Source organism: Hylobates moloch, unplaced genomic scaffold (genome assembly GCF_009828535.3).
Source record: "Hylobates moloch isolate HMO894 unplaced genomic scaffold, HMol_V3 SCAFFOLD_1, whole genome shotgun sequence".
NCBI classification, from domain to species: Eukaryota; Metazoa; Chordata; class Mammalia; order Primates; family Hylobatidae; genus Hylobates; species Hylobates moloch.
Genome location: NW_026652276.1, coordinates 161,937,856 through 161,958,911, shown reverse-complemented (window position 1 = coordinate 161,958,911; position 21,056 = coordinate 161,937,856). Strand labels below are relative to the sequence as shown.

Below are 21,056 nucleotides of genomic sequence, written 5' to 3'. Positions count from 1 at the left end.
CATTGACCTATTCATTGCCATGGCCCTTCTGGTTTCTGCCCCTTTATGCTTATTCAATGTGAACCATGATTGTTGATGTGTTAAGTTGTTTCACTTCCCAATAACATTTGCATGTGAATGTTTAAAGTCCATGAAAACAACAGAACTACATGTACCTTGGCAAAAGGGTGGGTATTTGGAGACAAGTAAGTTTTTCATTCCAACAAAATTTAAAAATACATTAATTATTCTTGTGGTAACTGCCCCTGACAAGCACATTTCTGTGTCCAAGCATATAAAATGAAGTAACTTCAGGAAGTCTCCTTGTGTGTATTGGGTTTAGGCCAAATGGAGTTCAAATCACGGCTCCCCCAGGCCCTACAATAAATTCAACAGTCATCAGTGGGCAAAAAGACAAGTATCTTTACCTTAACACCTTGCTGTCCAATGCCAGGAGCTCCTGGAGAACCGTAAGGACCAGGAGGACCTGGCTCACCCTAGAGGAAGAAATAGTGACATCAGTTATATGTTAGGTCAACTCAATAGTATTGATTAAGCAGCTCTTAGATGTATGGTTTTGCAATAGGGGCCTTCAGAGCAACAACAAACCTAGTACATCGTGCCTGCCCTCGATTGTTTACAATTCATTTGGAAAGAAAACACAGACCCAAGATCAAATTATCCACTAGGCACAGTAGTCACAATACTTTTAGGAGCCTGCAAATATGTTCCAATTGTAATTTTTTGATTCAAAATAAAAATAAACATAATAACTATATAACAATGAATACAGCTTGCATTCATAAATATAATTTTTTAATATTTTTATGGAGGAAGGGGCCCGCAAAGTCAAGTGTTTTCAGGATCCATAAAACGCATAACACGGCCATCACTCATTCATTCACAAATCTTTAAGTGCTCTGGAAGACATATTTTGTTTCCTCCCCTGTGGCTGTCCTTTCTCAGCTTTCCTTCCCTGCTGATAAACCCCTGACTGAGTCAGTCAGTGGGCAGCTGTTCTTTGCCCTCAGAGGTGTAGGATGAATGATCATTGGCCTAATGCAAGATGGGGGTCTCCTTTCCCTTCGTCACTGATTCATCTCAGTTGGTCACATGGCTCAATCCTGACAAACGAGATGTGAAGGACCTTACTGGATGCAAAGGAAAAAACTGCCTCTGCCTCTTTTTTCCTACATAGAGATGTGATAACTATCTTGTTACTATAAGGCAGCAATCTCTAGGACAAAAGCCAGCAGTTGAAGAGGTCTGGCTCCTGGATACCCTCAATGAGCAACTGATCCAGTCCTGAACTACCTGCCTTCAAATATTCTGTTTACTCAACAGCAAGAGTTCTTATGATTTAAGCCACTATTATTCAAGATTTCTGTTACTCAAAACCAGAGCATTTTGAAATAATAACAGCCTATGATGTGGCAGGCCCATAATAGAATTCAGGCATTTCTGAACTAGATGCGACTGTTGCACTCAAACCCCTACATTTCACAGGTGAGAAACCCGAGTCCCAGAGAGATTACCTGGCCAGCCCAAACTCACAGCTGAATACCACTCACACAGTTACAGCTCTCTAGGTCTCTCGGGCTTTAAGCCCTGTGGCATGATGATAGGGGAAGGGGAGTGGCTATTGACTCCAATTACCCTTTTCATAATATGATTTTTTTCTGTTTATCAAAATAATACGTCTCATTGTAGAAAACTGTCATATATTGAAAAGCATGCATGCAAAGAAAATTTTAAATTACCTATCTATAACTATTAATACTCTAAAATTTTGGTATATTTCCTTCCAGTTTTTTACATTCACACATGTACCTTAAATTTATGCTAAGGAAGATTTCTGAACACTCATGTTTCAGCTAATGAATATTTGCTATTTAAAATTTCATTCAACCCAAAGATTTCTCTCTTCATGCTTTCACTAACCAACAGTAAAATGAAACAGGAAAGTGAAACAAGCCTTCTCTGAGATGAAGGGAGATGAAGGAATTTTCAGAAATATTAAAGTCTCAATTTGCCCCAGAAGCTTGTGATTTTGGAAGGGACACCTGGTAACCAGAGCAACGTTCTGTGGATATGGTAAAGACATTGCTTTACTATTGCTTCACATAGGTCTGTAGCCTATGTGGTGGCTCATGCCTGTAATCCCAGCACTTTGGGAGGCCGAGGCAGGTGAATCACTTGATATCAGGACTTCAAGACCAGCCTGGCCAACATGGTGAAACACTGTCTCTACTAAAAATTAAAAAAATAAATAAATAAATTAGCTGGGCCTGGTGGCATTTGCCTATAGTCCCAGCTACTTGGGAGGCTGAGGCAAGAGAATTGCTTGAACCTGAGAGGCAGAGGTTGCAGTGAGCCAAGACACGCCACCACACTCCAGCTTTGGCAACAGAGCGAGACTCCGTCTGTTAAAAAAAAAAAAAAAAGTCTGCTGACTTTGACCAGTTGCAAAAGAGAAAGAGAAGGGCTAAGAAGGGTCAGAGTCAAACCAGCTCCCCAGAAGACATGCCCAGGCTCAGGGTGATTTAAAACAAAGGAATCCTGCCACAAAACGAGTCATCCACATTTATGATCCTTTGATATTTAAGTGGATTGAATTTGAAAGTACTTACTTTGCATCCTGTTGAGTACAAGTCAGTCTGGCAAATATTTTTTCCCTTAAACCCCTAAGGTTGTACTTGTTTTTCTATATTGATTAAGTTTTCTGAGCAGCCAAGTGACTGACATTCTCATTTTACATGTTTTTGGCCATGGAATTTATCTCTCTTCATAATATCAGACATAAAAGTTCTCACTAAATTTGAACTTGTATACTTAATCTCTGTCTCTGTCTCTGTCTCTTTCTCTGACTCTCTCTCTCTCTCTATTTGTCTATCTCTCTCTTTTCATTTTTTTTTTTTTTTTAGTTTCCCTCTGTCACCCAGGCTGGAGTGCAATGGCGTGATCTCAGCTCACTGCAACCTCTGCCTCCCAGGCCCATGCAATTCTCCCGCCTCAGCCTCTCGAGTAGCTGGGATTACAGGCACCCACCACCACTCCTGGCTAATTTTTGTACTTTTAGTAGAGATGGGGTTTTGCCGTGTTGGTCAGGCTGGTCTCGAACTCCTGGCCTAAAGTGATCCACCTGCCTTGGCCTCCCAAAGTGCTGAAATTACAGTCGTGAGCCACTGCGCCCGACCTGTTTACTTAATCTCACAGTTTAATCAAGTGCCAGAGAATATTTAGCTGTCTAGAGATTCCAAATTTTCACTTCCAAATGCCTTTTTCTTACAACTTCTCATGCTCCCCATTCAAGTTTGAATCTCCTTGTCATTTATACAGGTTGCATATGGGTGACTGTCTCCATCACTCAGCAAATGACACCAGGTACTTGCTATATGGAATGGCATGAAGTAAAATACGAAGAATCTGAAGACATAGTTCCTAAACTTAAGGGACCAGCTTGAGAGATAAAACATACCATTTAAAAATAGGATGTGGGATAAAAAACTACATATTCAGTACAACATACACTAGCCGGGTAATGGGTTCACTAAAATCTCAGAATTCACCACAATATAATTCATTCATATAACCAAAAAACACTTGTACTCAAAAAACTATTGAAATAAAAAATTTTAAATACATATAATATAGCATGTATATATATATATGTATAATGCCATTAAAAATACAATAATAACATCCACCCACTGCTGAATTTGGCTGGCTAAAAAAAAATACAATAATAACAATACAAGGCCCTAAATTCACTTATTCTTATTCTATTCATTTTTTGTCCCTTCTATATGTAGCATTGGTTCTGTAATGGGTCAGAAGGCATCTAAATTATATATTTGGTAGGGAATTTGAGGATTTTTTGAGTAGCGAAGGTTCTGCCCTACTTGGTACTTATCTGATGTTTGATCAGAAACAAACCAAGAGCCAAGGTTGATGACAAGAAATTTGTTTGGTCATTACCTTGAAATGTACGGACCAGGAGAATCAAGAGTAGAAGCAGCTCTCTTACCTTGAGCCCATGAAATCCCTTTAGCCTTAGTCAAGTACCAAGAGCAGCTGAGCAATATCTTAATATTGCTTTGCAAGGCAGTTGCAGGGATCTGAAGATTACAGAGGGATTGCTCTCCTTTACCTGAACATAGCCCCTTAGCAATGTAGCTTCACATTTCACTTGCTTAAATTTATTTCTCGGGAGCCTGGTATCTCAAGGTAGGATCCACAAAACAGTATTGGCCTATAGCTCATGTTTATTCCCTTCCCGTTTCCCCTTTTTCTTTCCTACAGAGATTCCTGAGGTAGTAAAGAAAGTGGTCCTGACTCTAAAATATGCTGTCTGGGTAAAAACAAAACAGGGAGGGAAGAGTCAGCACTCTAGTCAGAATGATTTTCTGGGAATTTGCCAAGATGGCATAGCCATGGTAAGATGGCAGGCATGATGCCTTTCCTGTTAATATTCCTACCCCAGCCCTTAGCAACATACACACACACACACACACACACACACACACACACACACACACACACAGAGAGAGAGAGAGAGAGAGAGAGAGATTGCATGCCCAAAAGATTGCATGCCCACAGTACTACTAATTATTTCTCTACTTTACTTTCATTTGCCATCAGAATAACAGGCAAGTATAACAAAGAGGTCTGGGTTAAAATGAGTAGCCCCAGAAAGAATATGTTTCTCATTACCTCCATGTGAGTGTCAATGTGTGTGAATGTGAGTGTGAGCATGTGTGGAGGCAGCAAAAAGTTTAGGTAAACTACCTTGGTCCTTCTCAGAAATTAAGAACACCCATGCTGTGGGCTTCAAGAGGACAGGAAGCCAATGTTTAATAAAACCTACTATTTATCAGCACTGCCCAGACATGTTATATACATTACCTCATTTAATCTTCTAACAATCATAGGAAATAGGTTTTGGGGTTTGGGGTTTTTTTCAAACTCCTGGCCTCAAGTGATTCTTCTGTCTTGGCCTCCCAAAATGCTGGGATTACAGGTGTAAGCCACCACACCCAGCCCTTCATGCATGGAGTCACAGGAAAAAAACCATGGCTTTGAATCATTTGGCCTTGTAGAACCTTGGTTCTATCAGTTACTAACAATTTGAGCTTTTGCAAGATCTCCATATGCAAAATGAGGATAATTATATCTGCCTTGTAGCATTGTTGAGAGGATTCAAGATATTGTCTGCAAAACATCTAAGTCATAACCAGTCACGCAACACCTGTTTAATATGTATAGATTTAATTGTTATTCACCAGACCTTTTTTGAGCAGCAAACTAATAATAGGTAAATAACAATTTATGTCTATAATTGAATATCAGGTTACCTAATTACAGACATAAATCAGATTGCACCTGCACTTTGCAGACGCTTACAATCTGGCTGGAGAGACAAATGAATATAAAATAAAATACGAGCATGTGAATTAGCATAATAAAGATATTAACAGAATACATAAGACTCTGAGGCAGAAATGTTTAATTCTACCTTAAGGAATTGGGAAAGTTTCATATAGTAGAGGAGATGTTTGATCCGAACAAAGAAGTAGGAGTCATAGCTAATCTGATGGAAAAGAAAAGAAACAAAAGTACAGAAGAAGAAAGAGTATGAGACACAAAATGATGTTAAATATTCTAGGGACAGTCAGCAGCCCGGTGAGCCCAACAGGCCGGAAACAAGGTAACACTAGGGCCACTGTCTGGAGCAGCATGGTCCAATGCAAGTAGACAGCGAGCCACATTTGTAATTTTAAATTCTCTACTAGCCACATTAAGAAATAAAAAAAAGGTAAATTATAATTAATAAATTTTACTTAATACAAAATATTATCATTTAGACATGTAATCAATACTTTTTAAAGTATTAATTTTTTTTTACTATCTTTTAATGCTAAGTCTTTGAAATCTGATGTGTATCTTACAGCACATCTCAATTTGGACCAGCCACATTTCAAGTGCCCAGTAGACACATGTGGCTATCTTAGTGGGCAGTGCGGTTTAGAGTGATTAACGAGGTTGAAGGCTCAGGTCAGAACCATGAACAGTACCAACATTTAAGTCAGGTGGGAGTGGAAGAATACACAGATGTCTTGTGGGGAGGTGGGGAAAAAGAGAATTTCAAAAAGAGACTCATCATTTCCAAAGATAAATTGTCATCTTTCACTCCCCAATATAGTCATCTTCCAGCCCTTCCCACCTCAGGGAAGGGCACCAGAATCCCTCCTGTGTCAAACGGGAACCTAGGGGTCATTCGTGACACCTCCCACTCCCTCTGCCACCATATGCAATGCATCCCAACACCTATCAGTATGCCTCCTAAATATCTCTCAAATCCATCCACTTCAGTCCTCTACCACGTGTCTCCAGTCTACAGCAAACTGATAATACCTCTTGTTCAGAGTACAACAAAGTCCTTAGTACTCTACTCGCACCCACTCTAGCATGCTCCAATTTATTCCCTCCATGGCTGCAGAGCAATTTTTTAATTTTAATTTTAATCTGAGCAAAACCTTCTGAGGCCTTTCCCTAAGACAGAGCTCCTTACAAGGCCCTGCCTCTCCAATCCATCTGTCATCAGTCACCTCTTCACTCCCCACCCCAGCGACGTTGGCTTTTGTTGAATGCCTTGTACTTGCCTTGCTCCTCCTGCCACAGGATCTTTGCACAGTCTATTCTGTCTGTCTGGGACGCTCTTACCTCTCTCTTTCATAGTGATTCTTACCCTTCAGATCTTATTTTAAGCAGCATGGCTTCAAGAAGGGTTTTTCTGATAAGATGAAATCACTATTTTAGTATCGATAGCATTGTTTTCCTTTTTTTCCTGAGCATTCATTACAGTTGCAACTTTGCATTTAATATTCTCCATCTCCTCCCCACTAGATCATGGGGATGATGCATATGATTTTGTTCAGCTTTGCATTCTCAGTGTTTAGCTCATTACTATCTTTCACTCAATCATCCATGCACCAGACATTTACTGAGCATTGACTAGGGAGCAGGGGCTCTACTAGCTGTGGGAGGTGAATAAAACTGGAAAGCTGTTCTGGGCTGAGGGAGCTGTGGGTCTAGAAATGCTCCTCTGGAGTTCCCTGTGGTTCGCTTAGGTTTTCAACTAGGAGTAACTGTATATAAATTACATAATGATATCAAGTACCTATTACACAATTTCTCCTACCAATTCACCCAGACACAATTAATCTTTTTTTAGCTGAAAGAGTAATGAAACCACAATGAAGAGGAAAATTCAGCTGAGAAAACCAACTAACACTCCCTATCCCTGGCACTGATTCTAACCAAAAGCAAATCCTTCATTTCTCTAAGATAATACATAACAAATGGTTATCCAAGACTGAATTATTTGAGGACAGAACTTTATACATTTTTTGATAATACAATTATGAACAATTTTATCATATTTTCTTAACATTACAAAGATGTTTTAGCAACTTTTAAAAATAATTTCCCAGATACGTATGGCACCAACTTTAATATTTTAAGTTTTATTGCAAATATTCTAATACTTTCCAAATGGAAGAAAATGATGGATGAACATTTTGTAGGTGCAGAATGGTTCAAGTATGGCCGGGATACATTCTCAGCTGAAACTCAGTGAAGTGATGACTGTATACAGAGACTTGGGAGAAAGGTCAAGAAAGCCTCCTTTTGGAAAGAGAGAGGAAGGAAGGAAGGAAGGAAGGAAGGAAGGAAGGAAGGAAGGAAGGAGGAAGGAAGGAAGGAAGGAAGGAAGGAAGGAAGGAAGGAAGGAAGGAAGGAAGGAAGGGAGGCAGGGAGGGAGGGAGGATCAATATTTATCAAGTACTTGTTAAATCAAGCTCCATTTTTAGCACCAAGTTTCTCATTTCAGAGGAAGTGTTGTGTTATAAAAGGCTTGTTTTTAGAAAATTCATCAGAATAAACTTGGTCTACATTAGTATAAAGACAGTTGTCAAAATACTTAACTACTTAATTAAAATTACCAACACATATGGCACTTACTATGCAACAAGTGCTACTCTATGTGACTGACATGTAGTAACTCATTTAATCCTTACCACAGCTCTAAGAAGTAGCTACTGTTATTAACTTACTGCATGGATGAGAAGATTGAGTCATAGGGAGGTAAAGTAACTTGCCCAAATCATACAGCCAATAAAATATAGGACTGGGTTTGAAACCCAGCGGTTTGACGTTAAAGCCAGTACTCTTAATCACTGTGTCAAACTGCCTCTCGAAACTTTTTAATTCTTCTTTTAAAGTATTTCAAAAATTGTATGACTGCAGACTAAATTCATATCTTTATTACAGGATGAAAAATACAAAAGTCATATAATTACAATCTACTCATAACTGAAAATCCATCATATGAAGACAAAGCATCTCTAAAATAAAATATAAGCCAAGAGGAAATATAATTTATCCAAGCTGATGCACATGCTATTTCAGGTACATAAAGTTTACTTGGTTGTCACTTAATGTTAAAAGTAATGTAAATTGTAACTCACAATACTGTGATCACACAAGGTAAATCTACATATAAACTGGTAAGTGAACTGTACTGAGTTTGGAACCACTATTATGTCAAATCTCCAACTAAAATCTTTTTTGAATACCAGCTATTTAGGTAAGAGAGAAAGTCCAGTCCATATACTCTACCTACTTGTGCTTTCTAAAGCAGAAAAAACTCCATAATAACAATGAATTGGTGAAGAATATAATTAAAAATTATATTGAACCACATTTTAGTAACTCTTAACTCACCTTCTAGAATGCTATTAGGTTTAACCACATGAAATTGACAATATTTGATCATGTTTGGCCTACAAACATGGCAATTCATGTGTTTCAACTAATAGGAAAGTCATACTTCATTATATATAACAAAATCTAAGAAAATGCAAGTCATTTTCTCTAAAAGGAAGGACCAGTCAATAACCCATTAGGAGAGCTGTTGAGAATCGCAGCTCTAGAAGACACTGTTTAGAATCCTCCAGCACAAAATGAGTTGCTGGTAAAAATTCAGGGTGGACATGCTCCATTAACCTAAACACAAGGCCATTGATTTATGAGAGCAGATGAGTGCATATGACAGCGTGATAATGTTTCTTAAAAACTTACCCTTGGAGGCTGGGAGGAGGGAAACATGGGGAGTTATTGGTTAATGGGTACAGAGTTTATGTTGAGACAATGAAAAAGTTTTGGGTATAGATACTGGTGATGGTTATACAACATTGTGAATGTATTTAATACCACTGAATTGCATACTTACAGATGGTTCAAATAATAAATATTATGTTATTATATATTTTACCACAAAAAAACACCCTTGGAATACAATTAATTTTCTGTGTTGCAAACTTGCTATTGCAACTTACTTGAAATAAATAAGGACATTGATGTAATTACAAAGAAAACATTCTGACATCCCTCTGAAGACACTGCAGTGGCTGATTCTGTTCCACATTAGTGCCCCCTTTGACTATGCATGCAGGTTAAATTCAGCCACTTTGTGGGAAATATTGGCAGCATTTTCAGTTCCTTGGTCCATCAGAGCTTTTACCTGACAATCTGCACACACACATGCACACACACACACACGGAGAGTATATATACCCCATCTGCTGAGAACCACATGCATCAGCAATTTGGGAATAGAAATCATCTACCTTGAAGCTATTGGCTGACATCCCACATGTTCTGGCAGCCACTTCAAGTTGTCACTATCAGTTGTCTCATGTCAAATGAATTAATAAGCTCATTTAGAGTCTTGGTGGGCAGATGTGCATGTAGGTCAAAGTCTTTTCTACAGCAAGAATTGCTGGATTACTAATGATTCTTTCCCTTTAATTAGGCCCAGAACAGAAATAGCATTCAGACTTTGACATCTCTGAAGGAAAAACATTCACATCGTTTGGCAGCTTGGCTATGAGTCTTCATTTAACAGTTATTTATAATTAAAATTGTAAAGGGATTCTTCCTATACACTGAGCAGTCACAACCCTTGTCGAAAGTTGTTATCCTGCCAGAAGAACCAGAAAGCAAATTATTGTTTTTGGACAACTAGAAAAGCTGACATGTTCAAGCACCCTATACTTAAAATAGTTTACATGAAGCCAAAAATACAGTCCTTCTGTTAAGAGAATTGTGAACTTAAAACAGTTTTTTGTTTGATTAATTATTCTTTACCAAGAAATGTAGGTGTCTACATGTTTTCATTTGATTTACTTCACTTCAAGTGATAAATTATAAGGAATTATATCCTGTTACAAATCATGACTTTTTAAGTGGTTGAAAGCAACATCATGATGTTAGGAAATTGTTAGGTTTTTGACTTATATAAGAACTGAAATATATCTACACAAGATGCTTGTTTGAGGAGAAAGTTTAAAATTCTTTATAGTTGTTCATATTTTTTATGTTGAACTACTTCCAACCCACAACTGGAAACATTAATTAGGTTTAGTAGGTTGACCTAGCTACTAAGCTAATTTTGAGCCAAACCAAGTACTTAAATAATGACCAAAACAATAATGTATTTTTAAACCTACTAAATCTTCATTAGTGATTTCTATTCTAATGAAAATACTGACATGGAAAATGTAAGACTCTAAGCTGTATACAAGAAACTGTAAAAAATACAAATTAAACCCCAAGTCTTCATGCCACTTTTAGAAGAAAGTAGAACTAACACATTGGATTGTTTAATGCACAGGAAGCTTTTGATGGGGTATGTCAACACTGACCTGTTTGTCTTTATTACCCAACCATGTTAGAAGAATGGTCAATATTCCTGACTACTACATCCTTCTCTCTGGTTTTCTCCACAACTCATTGCCATCTCCTTGACCCTTCTACTGAAATTATTCTTTTGAATCTTCCCAATGACCTCAATATTGCCAAATTAAGTTACCACATAGGCAACTGCCCACATAACCTGTCTTCAGTATGATACTGTTGACCACTCATGCCATTTAAAACCTTTTATTCACTCATTCATTCAAGAAATATTTGTTGCTTCATGTAACTGTGTGTGAATGAGTGTGCAAAGCAGAATTTTTGAATCTCCCAGATAGTGGTGTTCCTGACCCATTGTTCCCAAATCTTCTGATTTAGACTTTTCAAAAATAGTGATAGACCTGCTCATATCTGTCCAGTTCTTCTGCCAATGGTTCCTATCTGAAAGAAGACTAGGAATGTTTAACGGTATAATACATGGAAGCTCAAAGGAGAGAAACTTGATTAGCACACTTCCAGCTCCCAGAAATACCCACACATGCATTCCTAATATCATATCTGAAAGGAAAACAGCCAGCCCTCTTACCAAAACCCTTTTTCATAGAACATTTTGAAGAAAACAGGATGTTGTGTAGGGATGTTTAGCATGCTTACAGTTTTAAGTTCAGGGTCTGTACATCTAGCTCTTGTTTACTTAATCTCCTCATTAGTATATCTTTAACCTGAAAAATATATCCTTTGCTTGGGAACCTCAAAAACTGGGATGGAAGCTTGAAAAAGTAGGATTCAGAAAAGTAGGGTATCCAAAAACTGTGGTGTCGTGCAAACTTCAGGGTGAACTAAATGTATCATGTACTACCCTCATCACCTTCACTGCAATGAACTCTTCAAACATGGTTGTAGTTCTTTTGTCCATTTTGGATGAATGTTTGTGTCATTTACCCTGACCATATCCATTTATTAAACTGGGCCAGTCTAGTGCTATTTCTCTATGGATTTTCTTAATATCTCAGAAGCTTAAATTGAACATAAAGTAAGACCAAGTCTCACAGGTAAAAGAATGCTAAGTTTCTTACACTTGACTGTACAGCAAGAAGAAAACACTTAGGACAAATATCCTGCATGAATATTATGAACATCCTAGAGTAGAACAATGGAAGGAGTTAGGAGAAGGGAGGCAATTCATTTTTTAAGATAAATATATAATATTGCAGTATTTTTTAACTGTTTGAGGATTAGCGTATGGTACTTTCCCTTGGGAAAAAACATCAGGGATATCTCTTTGTGCCCTTTCGGCCTTGAAGCTCTAATGCTGGGATACTTCGAAATATCACCAGCTGCTTCCTGCACACGCCACTGTGCAGTCCCTCCTTCCAAGGCACAAAGAGAGTCTTAGAAAGAGTGGATTTGCATGAGATTTGAGAAGGAAATGCCCTTCAGAAATAACCTCAGAAAGACATCAAGAAAATGGCAAAAATTACCTAATATAGGCTGGGCAAACCCAGTGTTCCACTGTGTTGATTTGTTCAAAATTAGTTTTGGTAACTTGTCCTCTGTGACTTGAAAGGCCTACCAATCATGAGCCATTCTTCCTCGTAATTAAAGGCCTTTTTCAAGGGTCAGATGTGATTGCAACCTGAGCCACCATGACAGCCCCATGGAAGGCAGCAGTGTTGGGTTTTTAGGGGTTCAGTCTTTCCTCAGAGCACAGCGCTGTCTCCTGAGTCACAATTTCAGTTTGGTCTCAGGGATAAGGCTTCTTGGGCACTTGTGTGATTACAATTCTAACTGATTTCAGAGACTATTGAGATGTTCCCTTTTTTTTCTTTTGAGACAGAGTCTCGCTCTGTTGCCCAGGCTGGAGTGCAGTGGTGCAATCTTGACTCACAGCAACCTCTGCCTCCCGGGTTCAAGCAACTCTCTGCCTCAGCCTCCGGAGTAGCTGGGATCACAGGCGCCTGCCACCACATCTGGCTAATTTTTGTGCTTTTAGTAGAGACGGGGTTTCACCATCTTGGCCAGGCTGGTCTTGAGCCTTGAACTCCTGACCTCGTGATCCATCTACCTCGGCCTCCCAAAGTGCTGGGATTACAGGCGTGAGCCACTGCGCCTGGCTGAGATGTTCTTATGAATGCCACGAGATGACCTTTGTGTGTGGTAGAGGATGAGGTGGACTCTGAGCTAAGGCTTCTTTCTGAGAAACAGCTATGTTTTGTTGCTAAGGCAACAGTCATTCAGGGCAGACTAGGAGCTACTTTACATATGGAAAGTATTATTGACAGAAATAATTTGTGAAAATGGGCCAGGAGCACATTTTTTCCTGATTTAACACATGCATTTTTTTCCTTTTGTTCTTTGGCCACCTTTTCTGAAAACCCTTTAATGAAGAAAAGCCAGTCCCTAAAGCAACAGAAAGTGAGTGTAATTCAAGAGAACGACCATTTCTAAATTCATAGACATAGTCAGGCCCTATCTAGAACCTCTCATGGAATCTTTGCAAATGTTACAAGTCTAAAGGTTTCTATTTTAAGGTCTTATATGAAATATAATATTTGAAAATGCACAATTAGCATTATTGTTTTCTTTCTCCCAAGATATTCCCTTCCTCTTTCCTGCACTTTCAGATGAACATTAAAACCCAGGAGAAACGCACCTTTCAACAAACTGTTCTCCCTAGCCAGAGTCCACCAGAAGGGAAGACAGATAGAACTTCCATACTGTCAAAAAGAAATGCGTTTATTTCAGGCCAAATATTCAGGAAATTCAGCAATTTTTCCTAAAGGGATAAATATAATATGGTAGCTAAGAGCAGACTTCTGGGTTTTGATACTCAGTCTGTCCCTTACTAGCTCTGTAGACTTGGACCCATTGCTTAAACTCTTTGTGCCTTAGTAGACTAATCTGTACAATGGAAATAAGAATAGATCATGTCTCAAAAGGTGGTATTAGTATTAAATGAGCATTTAAAATTTTACCTATACATAATAAATATACAATAAATAAATGTTAGCTACTATAGAAGTTTCAAAATAAATAATCTTCCTTGTGCCCATTACAGAATAGAGAATTACTGAATTTTAGAGGGTTTCTTTGCACAAATTGCAAAAGCAGCTTCTTTTAAAATTGTCTAATAAAATGATAATGGATAAAAATAAATGTCACTATAAAATATTATTTCCAGATTGAGGAACAAAAATAGCTTATTATGTCTTCAAAGTATAGTACATTCTGGGAGGCAAGATGAAATCATTCCCTGAAAACTGACTTTTATGACAGTACACTAATAAGTGTATAAAATGAAAAAAAATAGCTAATGATCAATATGACATGAATCTCCAGCTAACAGATCCAAGGAGCAGTAGAAATTATATAGAAGTTAGTAATAGCGTCAAAGTAAGAGTTGAGACCTTAAACCAGAACTATGACTAGAAAGAAAAGGGGGAACTCACGCCCACTTCATAGACTCCCAGCGATCCCCAACATTATCTAGAAATTGACAGCTTTTTGATTGGCAATGAACTTTGTTCACTTGGCAGTGAACTTTGTGATTAAAACTTAAGTGGCAATTTTATGTCATGTATATTTAACAAAAGAGAGGCCCTTGGGAAATTGGTAAAGTGCTCAAATGCTTTTGGAAAAATGACTCCTTTTATGATTATGCTGTAAAAGTCAACCACAAAGTGCTATTATGTCAGAAAAATTATAACCAACTCCCCCAAAACATACTTGATGCATTATTAAAAATTAATACACTGTTGAAATTAAAGGCTAAATTTTATTGAAATATGTTTTTAACCCTAAGTGATAACATTATTAGACATAAAGAATTGAGCCAGGTATGGTGGCTCACACTTGTAGTCTCAACTCTTTGGGAGGCCAAAGCAGGAGGATTCCTTGAGGCCAGGCATTCCAGACTCAACTGGGCAACAAAGCGAGAGCCCATCTCTACAAAAAAAAAATTTATAATTTAGCCAGGCACAGTGGTATGTGCCTCTAGTCCTAGCTATTTTGGAGGCTGAGGCAGGAGAATCGCTTGAGCTCAGGAATTCAAGTTACAGTTGGTTATGATCATGCCACTGTACTCCAGCCGGGGGAACAGAGCAACATCCTATCTCTAAAAAACAGAGAGAGAAGAAGAAGAAGAAAAGGAGGAGGAGGAACACCTTTTTATGGAACATTCCCTACCATACCACCACAACTGCCAGCCACGACCTCCATCACCCAAGGCTGCAGGCACTATTTCCAGGCCAGCACCATCTCAGTGCCCTCCACAGATGATGGGACCTCACTGGGACTCTGCCTCAGGCAAGCCATTTGATCTCCAGGCTTTATTTCTCATTTCCAAAATGAAAATGCTAAGCCAGTATGATCTCTAACATCCCTAGTGGCTCAAATATTCTATAATTCCATCACTACTGCAAACCCCAGATCTGATCCCTGACTGTAAGCCTCTTTCTCACAAACACGAAAATTATCATCTTAGGTAATCAAAGAATTCTAAAAATTGTGTGGTCTATCAAAATATATATATTTTTCTTACTGTAGGATTGTACCTGTAGCCAAGGCAATTTTATGAAAACTTCTGCTCATCAGTATTCAACAAGGCCATTTCTTTCCCCAGAGAGAATTAATCATGGGCAAGAAGTGAAAAAGACAGTTTCCCCAGATGAAGCCTAAGCACATGCCTGCTGAGAAGCCCATTCTGTTTTAATTTGCCAAATAAAAGTGGCCTGGTAAATCACACACTGTCATTATCTCATTAAAAATGTCACTCTCTTTCCTCTCTCTCAAGTAGCCCAACTGCTCCCTACAACTTCAGTTTAATATCACCCTTAAAAAGCTGGCTTTCTTTAGGGTCAGTTGAGGATGGCATCTTCTGCTTTTATTACTGCCATAAATTCCATACCACTCAAATCACTAAGTTGACACTATTTACTGGATATTTACTATATCCGTGAAATTTACTGAACATTGAGAAGAGTTAAAAAGGAACTAAACAGCTTGTTTTAGCAAATTAATGGTCACTCTCATTGGACAAGAGAGCCTTATAACCAGGCCTTTAAAGATCCCTCCCATCTGCATCTTTTTGTTCTGCATGGCTTGTATTCAACCCCTCCCTATCTGTCTTGGCTGGTTTTCTGTGGACTGATATTACAAGCATGGTGCTGATGGTTGAGATTTCCCTGTAATTAAAAAAAGCTTGATTTCTGTTGGTATAACAATTGTAAATTTCCTTTCCCTATAAAGTGTATATTGAGGTGGCATTACATTTGAGAAATAGAGTGGTTTGAATTGTGTCACTTGTTATTGCTTTTTGGTTTCTAATGAGCCATAAAATAAAGTCAGAAGTAAGAAGGAAACACAGCAAAGATTCTAGATAATGGCTTATAGTTAACAATGCCCCCCTTTGAATAATATAATAATAAATGATAAAGGTATGTTGCTAACTTCCTAAATGCACTTGACTTGATTCTCTGTATACATCTGCAGGTTGTTATGCTTTTCCAAAGGTACTTCCTCAAAGAATCCATTGACTTTTACCTAATAAAACATACATTACCATAGTGCACTAGGGGAAACGCACTCTGCCTGTCTTTAATCAAAGGGTAAGATTACCTTATTGCCTTGAAACCCCTTTGGGCCTGGGTCTCCTGGAGGTCCACTAATTCCCTGCTCCAGGATGAAAACCAAGAATTAGTCCTGTGTACAAAAGGCCAGCAGGAATGAATCATTCTTTAGGGTCCCTAGAGATCCTGGCGTTTGAAGTTAGACTGTAACTCAGAGCTAAATTGAAATCACATTCAATTGAGAAGTGGGATGAGATAAAATTTCTTGTGTCAAATAAGTAGCTTCTAAAATAGCACTTATGCTAAGAGCAAACATTTAATTAACGAGACGTTTGTTTACTAAATTTGTGTTTCCAACGTTATTCCAACATTCTTGACTCCTTTTAAAAAATATTTTGCCAATTAAGTATCTTCTTTTTTAAAATATCTAAGGCATATGTAACTGAAGGTAGAGCTTCCAATGAACCTGTGATAACCAGAATTACTGCCTAGCTCTGACATTTCCAGGCTAAAGCAAAGAAGTTAGTGGTTAACTAGATGGTGTCTAGGAAATTCTGGGTAAAATTATAATTTTCTGTAGGCTTTTTGAAATACTGAAATTAACTCCTTACACAGAGCACCATTATAACTTTAGAACAGATAAGTTCCTAGGCTAAGAAAAGATTCAAATTATTTTCTGAAATCTATGTATGTCTAACTTAAATGCCTTAGAGAATCAGTCCATATTATAGAACATTATCTGTAGTTACAGAACAATATAAATATACTGTGATTTAGATAAAATGCATAACTTTTCCAACTACATTATAGTAGCAGTGCAAAAATAGTTACATCCTGCTTTTAACCACTTTGACTTTCCGTCTTTCCAGACTCTTAATTTTTTAACTTCATCCCCTAAGCTACTCACTAATACTTGCCTGTTGGTACCTATCTTTAGGGAGTCTTAGTTAAGTTAATGAAAACATTAGGGAAGTTGTTTCCAAAATTTATTGCACATTGGAATCTTCTGGGTATCTTAAACAATATTAATGCCTGGCTTCAATCCCCAGACATTCTGATTTAATTGGCAGAGGGTGCAAGTGGGCAAGGGGATGGTTTAAAAGCTCCCCAGGTGATTCTAATCCAAACTTAGATTTGGTTTTAACCCCCTTACCTGAATTCCTCTGGGTCCCTTTGGTCCATATGGCCCTGGGGATCCCTGTGGAATAAAATTGAAAATAAGTCTCTCTAAATATACATCTTCAACGTGCAGTGATTTTAGGTAGGAGGGAAGGAAATGTGTTCTCGGTAATTGCCATCTTCCCTGGTTATCTTGACATCAAAGGCAATAAACAGAAATAATCCTAATTAACAAGCCAAGGGGTAGAAGTGTCAAACTTTCCTTCAGTAAACAATCTCCATGAAAATACAACTTTAGATGTAAGTCCCTTGCCTACATATTGACATTTTGGTCATTTTGGTTAGAGTAAAGAAATTACTGTATAAGATTCCTTAGAAGGCTATAAACTTATTGGAATATTATTTCCTTCCAACAGGGTAATGTCAGTTAATTTTTAACAATGTAGTGCATTTCCATGCTATCTAGATCACTCTTTTGCTCATCTTCAAAACATTGAACTTGGCAAAACACTGTTTATATTCAATACTCTTCTAATAGAAAATATTTCATTCTGTCCCATAACCAGGAAACCCTTTAAAGTTTATTTTGTGAGGGAGAACATAGTCTAGTTTTTATTTCCCCAGATTTCCTTTTTTTTTTTTTTTTGCTTATCAAAGTATAACCTGTTAACAATTGACACACTTTGACAATTATAGAAACATATAAATAAACAATTTGAAAAATCACACAGAAGCAAATGCTATTAACATTTTAGGCATATTTTCGTCCAGTTTTATTCCCAATAGATTTCTCTTCAAATAATGTGATCAAAGTGTATGTCTGATTTTGTGTCCTATCTATTTGGCCTTACATTGTATCAAAAATATTTTTCCAGCCGGGCACGGTGGCTCACGCCTGTAATCCCAGCACTTTGGGAGGCTGAGGCAGGCAGATCATGAGGTCAGGAGATGGAGACTATCCTGGCTAACACGGTGAAACCCTGTCTCTACTAAAAATACAAAAAATTAGCCGGGTGTGGTGGTGGGTGCCTGTAGTCCCAGCTACTCGGGAGGCTGAGGCAGGAGAATAGCGTGAACCCAGGAGGTGGAGCTTGCAGTGAGCTGAGATCGCACCACTGCGCTCCAGCCTGGGCGACAGAGCCAGACTCTGTCTCAAAAAAAAAAAAAAAAAAAAAAATTTCCTTTTTCCATGTCATTAAAAACTCATAGTAAATAGATAATATTCAAGAATAGGGAACTACCATAATTTATTTACTCATTTCCCTAGTTTTGACCTAAGTAATATTATAATGAACATCTTTATGTATAAATCTCTGCCCAACTTCTGATTCACTCCTAAGAACAGTCACCTAGAAGAGGATGACGGAAGCAGAGACCATAAGCACATTTAAGGCTCGCTGGCTGTCTTTTGTCTCTCATGCCATATATAGAAATAAAGAGAGAGAAACCTCCTCCATAAAGTTTGTTTGTTAATCATTCCCATTACCTGAGTATGAGAGAGTGTATCTTCATCTTATGGGCTCCCCATCAACAATTAGTATTATATATTACTTCACTGCTAATTTGATAGGTGATATAATACTTTCGTATGTTTGGTTTTGGTTGCTGTTGTTGTTGTTGTTGTTGTTGTTGTTGTTTGAGACAGGGTCTTGCTCTGTTGCCCAGGCTGGAGTAGCTCACTGCAGCCTCTATCTCCCAGGCTCAAGCAATCCTCCCACCTCAGCCTCCCTAGTTGCCCACACTGGTGATGTAATATTTTATTGTTTTATTGTTGGTTTTGTTTTGTTTTTGAGATGGAGTCTTACTCTGTCCCCCAGGCTGGAGTGCAATGGCACAATCTCGGCTCACTGCAACCTCTGCCTCCTGGGTTCAAGCGATTCTCCTGCCCCAGCCTCCCAAGTAGCTGAAATTACAGGTGTGCACCACCACGCCCGGCCAATTTTTGTATTTTTAGTAGAGATGGGGTTTCACCTTCTTAGCCAGGCTTGTCTCAAACTCCTGACCTCTGATGATCTGCCCACCTTGGCCTCCCAAAGTGTAGGGATTACAGGTATAAGCCACCACACCCAGCCTATTTTGTTTTTTTTGAGACAGGGTTTTGCTCTGTTACCCAGACTGGAGTACAGTAGCACAATGACAGCTCACTGCAGCCTCAACCCCCTGGACTCAAGCAATCTTCCCACCTCAGCTTCCCAAGTGTCTGGAATTACAGGCACATGTCCAACTAATTTTTAAATTTTTTGTAGAGACGGGGCCTCACTATGTTGCCCAGTCTGATCTCAAACTCCTGGACTCAAGTGATCCTCCCACTTCAGCCTAATTTTAATGTATTAATTTCACTTATCTGATTGCTGCTGTATTCGGATATTTTTCTTATTTATTAGCCATTTTAATTTCCACTTCTGTATCTCTTCATGTTGTTCATATGTTTTTCTAAATAAACTTGTGTAAACTCTTTGTGTCAAGGACTCTATATCTCATCGGTTCTAAGACACATTTTTTCACATTTTTATATCTCTGACATTGGGGTATATTTTACAATCAATTGTACCTTACATTTATAATTGGCAGTGGGTTTTTTTTATTATTCCTTTTTGGTATGGAAAATAATGGGACATTTAATAATCCCTGACATCTTAGTCAATGAAATATGATATCCTTTGTCAACCATTTTAATTTCATCTAGCTTTCCCAGGTATTCTTTGACTTTCTTTTCTATTCTATTCTATGTGTGTCCCTTTTTCTGTATTTCCAATATCCAGGTACACTTCCATGTTCAGTTATACTCCAGGAAGAATCTATTCATTTTCACATTTCCCATTTTGACCAGAGATAATTACCAAGCCTACCTTTTGCAGATGCACCTGACCTTTGACTCTACAGTAGTTTAAAAGCATTCAGAAAGTCTCAATCTATTTGAAGTGTTTAGTTCCGTGGGCCAAAGTCATTATCTCACCCTCTTCTCCTAACCTTCTGCCTCATTTTCTCTCCTTGACTCCGTTCCAGAATTATAACATAGAAACTGAAAAAGTTTGGTATCTTGGTGGCATGATGTTAATAGTTCTTAATACAATGAAAACTATTTGTTTTTACTCTGTACTTTTTTGGACCCTTTAACATCATGTTTCAGATACACTCTCTGTATATATTTGGCCTTTTGAGGAACTCTTTAACATACTTAATATTATTTCCAAATTTAAGTGCTTTATTTATTTATTTATTTTTGAGATGGAGTCACTCTGTCGCCCAGGCTGGAGTGCAGTGGCACGATCTCGGCTCACTGCAACGTCCGCCTCCTGGGTTCAAGCAATTTTCCTGTCTCAGCCTCCTGAGTAGCTGGGACTACAGGTGCATGCCACCATGCCTGGCTAATTTTTGTATTTTTAGTAGAGATAGGGTTTCACCATATTGGTCAGGCTGGTCTCAAACTCCTGACCTCAGGTGATCCACCCACCTCGGCCTCCCAAAGTGCTGGGATTACAGGCGTTAGCCACTGCGTTCAGCCTATATTTATTTTTTAAAATAAAGGTGAATATCTATCCAATTGTTTGTGTCTACATTTTCAAAATTCCAAATCTCTATGTCTAGTTGCACCACACTGTTTATAACTATTTCACTGACTTATTTCAGAGT

At 38.2% G+C, this 21,056-nt stretch overlaps 1 protein-coding gene across 1 annotated transcript in view; it reads right to left on the bottom strand.

Annotated features, from left to right (window-relative positions):
- Positions 1–21,056, bottom strand: part of COL28A1 (collagen type XXVIII alpha 1 chain) — a 182,326-nt gene that overhangs the window by 126,692 nt on the left and 34,578 nt on the right. The window contains exons 10-12 of the mRNA XM_032753457.1: positions 17,458–17,502; positions 16,354–16,407; positions 408–476 (exon numbers count right to left, since the gene is read on the bottom strand). Coding sequence (XP_032609348.1) covers positions 408–476; positions 16,354–16,407; positions 17,458–17,502 — 168 coding nt within the window. The remainder of the gene's footprint in view (positions 1–407; positions 477–16,353; positions 16,408–17,457; positions 17,503–21,056) is intronic.